Source organism: Alligator sinensis, unplaced genomic scaffold (assembly GCF_000455745.1).
Source record: "Alligator sinensis unplaced genomic scaffold, ASM45574v1 scaffold1379_1, whole genome shotgun sequence".
Classification (NCBI taxonomy): Eukaryota; Metazoa; Chordata; order Crocodylia; family Alligatoridae; genus Alligator; species Alligator sinensis.
The window spans coordinates 162533-170639 of NW_005843392.1; the positions used below are offsets into that span (position 1 = coordinate 162533).

At 50.1% G+C, this 8107-nt stretch overlaps 1 protein-coding gene across 1 annotated transcript; it reads left to right on the forward strand.

Annotated features, from left to right (window-relative positions):
• Positions 1-2519: 2519 nt before the first annotated feature.
• On the forward strand, positions 2520-7630 carry LOC112548672 (C-type lectin domain family 1 member A-like; the record flags this gene model as incomplete). Its single annotated transcript, XM_025195083.1, has 4 exons — positions 2520-2556; positions 3709-3813; positions 5016-5135; positions 7488-7630. Coding segments are annotated over exons 1-4 (405 nt in total), but the record flags the coding sequence as incomplete, so codon positions are not given.
• Between the last annotated feature and the right edge of the window lie 477 nt (positions 7631-8107).

Genomic DNA, 8107 nt, shown 5'->3' on the forward strand with positions numbered 1-8107 from the left:
ACCACATGTGGTAACACTGGGCATTATTCTGGGAATGAAAATATTCAGGCCACACCATCCCCTCATCCTTCACAGGTTCTGAACTTCAGATTGCTCCTAGATCCTGCCCAGTTTTTCCTGCTCAGCCGCTGGGGTGGGTTTTCAAAGGGGCCGAGGGAATCTGACTTGCCAGAGCGACTGATTCCTATGGAAATGAGTTTTCACTGTGTGCTAAAGTCTATTAGGCACCACTGCGGAGCTGAAACCTCATCTCTTTTTTTTTTTTTCATAGAAAAGCTGTGTTCACAGTTGAGCAGCCATGTGACACACACATGAGTTTAGCAACATCACCATTTCTCATCACACCCCCCACCCAGACTGTGCAGCATCCCCCACCCCACCCCTCAGCTGTCACCCACCCAGTGCAGGTCCCAGCCCTGTGCTCTTTGTGCAGGAGCAGCACATCTCAGAGCAGCAGCGAGGGCTTCCTGTGTGGTTTGTGCTGGGACAGGGGACAGGCCATCAATTTTACTGTCCTGGGAGAGCTGGGCCCCTTCAAGCAGCTTGGGGTGACTGTAACCCCACCCTCAGTCACATACACCCCTGAGCTTCTGCCTCTGTGCACACCTGCACTCACGCAGCGCACCAGCCACAGGGATGCAGCGCTCTGCACTCTGCTCCTGATCACCGGCCATTGCTCACTGCCCTGGGGACACACACAGGTATGGCTTCCGCAGGGCCCCGGGGCTGTTACAGCTACATCAGTACATAGCAGTAGGCAAGATTCAGCTGTCCTGTGTTGGGAGGAGGAAGGTTTTGTCCTGTGATTGGGGTCAGTTCTGGGACCAGTTATAGGTGATGGGAACCATGTTCAGCCAGAGGGGAGGCTGCCTGGGGTGTGCATGGAAAAAATACAGGAGCTTTGCTCTGGGATGGCTGGAGGCAGCACTGCTACATGACAGCGACAGCTCCTGCCACTCACTGAGGGAGCCACAGTATCAGCAGGCAAACAGTAACCACAGACCATACACAGGCACATGTCTCAGTTCATGTGTGCATGTACTGCGAGTGGGGAATTGAGGAGGGAATGAGAGTGCTGCTGAAAGCCGATTGTACAGATCTCCATCTGTGTCCTCTGCTGGCTCCTCACCTCCCAGATTTTTGCACCAGCTACATCAGGTCAGTGCAGCCCTCCTCCAAGCACTGACTGACCAGGTGCAGCTGCTTCCAGATGGGCATGTTCTGCCAGAGCTTGTGGTTTCTTGGAGACAAAAAAAAGTGCTTTACTGGAAGAAGCAGCATATCACCTCAACCCAGCTCTGTGAAAGAATGGTCTTTGTGTATTTTTAACGTCCGCAAGCAGTCTGACTCCCTTATGTCCCTTGGGAGTACCTAGGCTGCTGCCACCTCAGGGAGGAGTTTCTCTCTCTGTCTCTTCCCCTGTTATGAGAGCCCACTCCCTTTTGCCTTGGCAGAATGGGGCCATGGTTTGGAAAGATGACCAGTCTCTCAGGACAGGTGACCGCTTCCCTCTCACTCATGGGTCTGCGCTGCTCCTCTGCAGGGTCTGAGCTGCTCAGTCCCCAGTTCCTCCTCACGTCCCACCCTTGAATCTCTTCCAGCCATTTCTTACCCATCTGTAGTGTCCCAGGGCTGGGACTGCTGTAGGAGAAGGCAGGGTGGACTAACTAAATAAGAAAGATATAGACAGCAGGGCTGTGAGGAGGGTTTAGCTGGTTTATTTTTTGGGAGTGTAAGCCGAGAGATTTGTCACCCAGCTGGGGTCAGTTGTGGGACCTGTTGTAGCTGAAGGCAGTTTTGTTCCTCCGGAGAAAAGTCGTCCTGGGGAGCACATGGAGAAGCTGGATTCTTGCCTGGGCGGGCAGGGTGGAGCAGTGCTGTGACAGTCTCTGCCGCTGGCTGAGGGAGCGTCCACAAGGGGAAATGTGGAGAAAAGAGCAGATGGCAGCCAGCTTCTTGGGATATAGTGATGTGTAATGGGCTTGGAGAGCATCAGGGAGAAATGTTGGGGAAGTGCTAAAAGTGGCACTAAGGAGCCCTGTCCTTATTCATGGCACCGGCCATGGCAGATCACTGCCTTGTTCTTGAAATCTCCAGACGACCGGGTGCTGTGTGCAGAGATGGGAATAGTCTGAGATCCTCGGTCTCTCCTGTCCCAGGGGAAGGCCCAGGTTGCTGCGACTTCAGGGGGATTTTTTTCTGTCTGTCTGTCTCTCAGTCTCACTTCTGTCTATTTTATGAGATATTTTGAAAATCATCCTGCCTTGCCCAGATGCAGACTAGAAACCTGTTTGAAATCATAATGTTCTTTCTTATGATGGGTAAAATTTTCCCTCCCACCTGTAAGTCTAAGCCGCTACATTTCAGCGTTGAAGTTGCTCAAAGATCTAGTAAGTCCTCCTCAAGTCCCACTCCTGAATGCACTTCAGCCGAGTCTTACCCGTCTCTGCTAGACCCCACTGGGAACGAGGGGACAGGAGGACCTCTCATCACACCTCCGGTTGGGAACTTCTCCAAAGATGCAGAGACAGACTCATCTGCCTGCTGGGCACAGAGGTACCATGTGGGTAAAGGGGTCTGTGGGGCAAAAACATGAGCTCAGCTTGGATTAGAGCCCAGCTTTCCCAGTTCCCCTCTGTCACATCACAGCACGATAGAAAGAAAACAGCCTTGCTCCCTCCCTCAGTGCTGGTCACTCGCTCCCTTTTTCTTAGTGTATGTTCCCGAAAGTGATGGACATGACTACAGCAGCTCAGCTCCTCCTCACAGTGTAGCCCTGGGGCCCTCCTCTATCACCTATTACAGGCTTTGAATCCACTGAACCCATTATTGTCCTTCCCATAAAGGATGCCTTGGTTCTTTCCCCCTAGTGCACTTGACACTCATGGGAGATGTATCTGGGGCTTCCCCATGCAAATTTGTTTCCTAAGAGTTTCCATTGCCAGGTGCAGGACCCAGCCCTACCCATGGGCTGCCAGGAGCAGGACATGCTTGTCTTCCAGCTCTGGCACCTCCCTCACACATCTGCCCAGACGTTCTCCCAGCTTCCTGGCTTCCTTGGTCTCCATTCCCAACAGTGTAACTCAGGGTGGATGTGTGAGGCACCAGCCCTGGGTGCTGACTTAGAGGGGGGACCGGGATGACCCCTCCCTACAGGAGTCCTGGTCATGACAAGGGTAGCCCTGCACCACCCACCTGGAGGAGCTGGGCAGGCAGAGCCCCATGCCAAGCAGTGTGTCTCAGTGGAGGGGGAGGGAGGACCCTCTCTGCCCCACCCCAGAGGCTTCGCCATGGGAGGCACAGCCCCACACCTGGGGGAGGAGGGAGCACACCAGGGGCATCCCCTGGCAAACCTATACCCCTGCCAGGCCCCAGGGCAGCAGCCACAGACCATTGATGCTGCAGCACCAGGCACAGCAGTAGCAGCTGCAGGGAGGGGAGCCAGGAGGTGAGATGCCATCCCCCTCCCCTCCCCACTGGGCAGCAGAATTGCCCCCTGACCTGCACCTCTGCCCTGGGTGCTGGCAGAGCCCTTCCTCTCTGTCCTCTCCCTGCACCTGTCTGCTCAGCGGTTTGCTCCTGGGCTGTGTGGGGTCCTGCTCTAAGGCTGGAAATGTTCCCGTGAGCTCCAGACTGACCTGAATTCTTGGGTAAGAAGTGGTTTGTTTTCATCACCTTCCTGTTCATTTCTTTCCCTTTTTGGGTCAGTGTCTCCCAGGGCATCGTCTTCTTGGCTGCCCCTTGCACTGGCGCTAGGGGCCCAGGTGCTGTGCCTGCTTTTGATGATAGGACTCAGAGTCTACAATGGCCAGGGTAAGTGTGAGCGACTACTGCCCTCTGAGCAGGCCTTGCAGCCCTTCCTCATGTGTGAGCTTCCAGGGCCCAGAGCAGGGCCCCTCATTGTCTGTCATGCTGGGCATTTCTTGTCCTAAGAGGCCACCTGCCAGTAAACTAGTACTGAAAGGGCAGGAGAGTAAAATTGTTCTGATGTGACCCCTGGTGCATTTTACTAGTTATAGCATAATAAGACATTGTGTGGTAAATCATGCCCGTGTTACTTATTTAGCCATCTTAATCTAAGAAACACAATTAAACCAGGAACATTTTTTGTGACTAAATGCCGAGTATGTGGAAAAGCACCCACAGGGACTAACTTGAGTGGTCATCAGGACCAGTAAAAAGAAGAGAGTGTCCTTAACACTTCTAGAACAAAATATTTAGAAAGGATCAGGTAGATTATAATAAACCAGGAAGTCAAGTGCCTAATTAGGCAACACTGCCTAATTAGAAATTCTGTTGCCACTGCCAGGAAGTTGGTTTTAAATGTTGGGTCGAGCACAGTTCAAAAGGAGGTGTAAGTGCACGAGTGCACCCCTCTAGATCTGCTCCTGTAGCTCACAGACTACCTCTTCCGGCCTCAGTTGAGGCACAGTCCTCAATTTATCACTCTCTCGGTAACAGAGCAGGGCCCCCATTGCTGGTTGCCCGTGTTGCACTAAATCTCCAGTGATGCAACTAAAGTCATTTGACTTCCATGATGCACCAAGCATGTCAGTCAGAGGGCTGAGAGCAGTATATGGAGAAAGATGTAGGGTGATCTGCATGTACTTGGCTGAAGGGAAGGAGGGATGGCCAGTAGGTAGCTCAACATCAACTGCCCTGGGTCCTTGTGGCACCCTCCAAATATGCAGTTTAAGGCCAAACTATTTGGACAGAAAATTGCAGGGAAGCATGCGGCAAGGTGAGTTAGCAGGAGACCAGGCAGGTTTCCATTGCCATCCTGCCACAGTTCCAGCACGTGTGATCTCAAAATGGAAGTGCTCTGCAGAAGGGCTTACAATTGAGAAATAACCATTATTTCCCCCAGTGGAAAAAATGCTGGATAGGAAAAAAATTCTGCAAGTAGTAATTCTTTGTTGTATTAGTACAATCAGGTCCTTTGTGTCACTGCAGTCAGAGAATGTTGGATCTGTGAAACTCTGTTGTAACAATGTTGTGATCTTCTGAAATTTCAGTCAGCGAGCTGGGCCGAGAGCTAGGCCGAAAGAAGGGAAATAACACCCAGCTGTTGACATCCTGCCATGGCCAGAAGCCAGGCTTTTCAGGAACGCCAGAGGAACAGCCTCGTGATACAGGTAAATGATGAAATAGCAGGAGATGCACGCACTCAGGTAAGATCCAGACTTATTTGGGAGTCCGTCCTTTTACTGCGGAGTTTTGTCTTCCTTAAATATACTGTTGAGCTTTAAAAATGGAGAACTAGGGTGGAAAGGGACCTCCTTTGGTCATGTAGTCTAACCCCCCTGTCTGAGGTAGCATCATCCCCTGTCCAAACCATCCTATACAAATCCCTTGTCTAACCTCTTAGCAAACTATGCTGTCAACCCTGACACAAGCACTAGGTTTAACACCCTAACCTTGCACAGATAAAGCAGAGGGCCACAGAAGCCAATGTCCTGTTCCTCTAATGTTATTTATACATGCTGAAGAGATCCCCAGCAAGAGGGTCATGGCCCCTGCTTCAGAGGAAAGCAAACCACCCCGTGCCCAGTCTGTAAACATTTTCCTTCCTGATCCCAGATATGGTGATCCATCTGACCTTGAGAGGAGGGGAAAGACCCTCCAGCCAGCAACCTCCAGCTTTAAGTCCCAGCAGCACCACTGGCACTTTGCAGTCCAAATCCTCAGCCTTGATTCCAGTCAGCAGCTAATGTCTCTGAGGAAGGCATCCCTCCCAGCCCCATATGGCAACCAGCAAAGCCCACAAGCATGGGGAATGAGTATACTTGAACCTAGGTCTAGCTATGCCTCTATCATACCCTACCAGTGACTGCCCAAGTTCTTAAATAACTCCAGTGACTGAGAGTCCATGACCTCCTTTGGCAGTATATTCCACTGTCTCACTGTTTTAAATGAAGAAGACTTTCCTTATATCCAATCTAAACCTATTTTTCTGCAACTTCAAGCTGTTGCTTCACAGCCTCCTCCTCTTTCCAGCAAGACAGACAAGTTGTTTCCCTGCTTTGTGACAGCCTTTCAGGTATCTGAAGACTGCTAACATGTCCCCTCTTAAATGCCTTTTCTGCAAACTGAGCATGTCTAGTTCCCTTGGCCTCTCCTTGTATGACTTGTTTTCCAACCCCTTCATCATCTTTGTTGCCTGTCTCTGGAACCCTCTAACTTCTCCACATCCTTCTTAAAATGTGAAGCCCAAATCTGCACACAATACCCTAACCAGTGGCCTAACCGGTGCCGAGTCAAGACACTATCACTTCCCATGTCTTGTACCTAATTCTTCTATTGATGCATCTGTAAACCACATTTGCCATTTGTGGAGCTGCACCACACTGCAGACTCATCCTGAGTGTGTGATCTACCTAGACTCCCAGAGCCTTCTCCATAGTGCTGCCATCCACCCAGGTGTCACCCACTTTATATTTAGATTTTTTATTTGTATTCCCAAAATATAGCACCTTGCACTTGTCAGCACTGAACGTCATCCATTTAGCGTTAGCCCAGCTTTCCAATCTTTTGAGACTGGATATTTTGCATTTATGTCTCCTGTCCTTCAGCATGTTCACAATCTCAGAGAGATGTTTTATTGAGGTCCCACTTGTAGGGAGGAGTAAGGAACATGGAGCCCTCACTGTCCTGCATCCCGCCTGACTCACTCCACTTCTCTGTTGTTCTCAGCTTGAGAGAATCCAAAGATTCATCTGGGGATGGATTTCCTCCCACCTAGCCTGAGCTGTGGCCCTAACCCTGGCCCTGAAGATGGCAATGCACTCAATAGGAGATGGTGGAGCTTCCCTAGAGAGTTTCTGGCCGCCCACTTTCTACTCTGGAAATGCAGATCCACTGCAATTCAACAAAGTGTTTCTGTGTAAGGATCACAGAATTATGGCTACAAACTTCTCACATTCAAAGAAATGTTGGAAAAAATGTTGCAACCTTGTTCAAAAGAAAAGTTTTGATATTACATTAAATAAAAAAAAAAAAAAAGATTTGGCCTTCAGGGTGTAAATAAAGTGTCATTTGAATTAAGGAGGATTAGGGGGAAAAAATGTTAAAACAGGTAAATATTTAAACAGAAAACTTTCAAAGTGTGGGAGCCTTTGAATGACCCAACACAGAATAAAGTGTGGTTCTGGGATGAAAATACCCAGGATTTTGCCTTTATCCAGCTGTAGGACAGGAAAATTGTTTGGCCTCTCAGAATCCTTCAAGGAAGCAAAAACCACTTCCCAAACCCCAGCAGTCATTACTGTCCTGATCTCACTTTGAGGCTGGATCCTGTCAGGCAGGGCCTCATGTTCCTGGGTCTTGCCCACATCTCAGTACTGGGGAAAAGACGTCAGCTCCTTTCCCCAGATAGAGGGTAAAGGAATAAGCCAGGCATGACATCCCTCTGGTTCTGACAGCAATGTCTCCAGCATAGAGGAGAGGGGGGGTGGGGACAACTGATCTGTGGTGTGTGTTTGTTCCAGGGGAGAAGTGTCCAGCACGGTGGATTTCCCATGAGGACAGGTCCTATCTCTTTTCTCCTGAAAAAGGAACTTGGGAACAGTGTAAATCTTCCTGCATTTCTCAAACTGCCTTCCTGCTCACCTTTGAGAATAAAGAAGAGCTGGTGAGTGCATGCTCCTTGCAATACTATATCAGTATAAAACATCTAGGTGAATGGATCCAGAGGAACCAGGTCCAAGGGCTGGGCTTTCTCTGGCATGGTTTCAACTGGGGATTTCCAATGGAGGTTTCTGAGGGCTGGTGGGTCTATAAAGTGTAATACACACTGGAGGGCTCCCCAGTCGTAAGAGAAGATTTAGGGGACTGTAGATAGCCATACCCCACAGTACAGGGTAAGAAGGGAAGACCATGGCACTGTCAGCATCCACACTAACCTGGGAGCTGAGCAGGGATCTGTATCCATGCTGTCTGCCCCTAATATTCCGGGAGGGGCAGGACCCACCATCTGTCTTGCACTGTGTGTAGGGTGCTTAACCCCCAAATACCCCCAATGTGGGCCAGGGCCAAACTAGCACAATGACTCCAACACTCTGCACCCTTAGCCAAATGTTTAAAATGCCTTTGGACTCTGAAAACAATT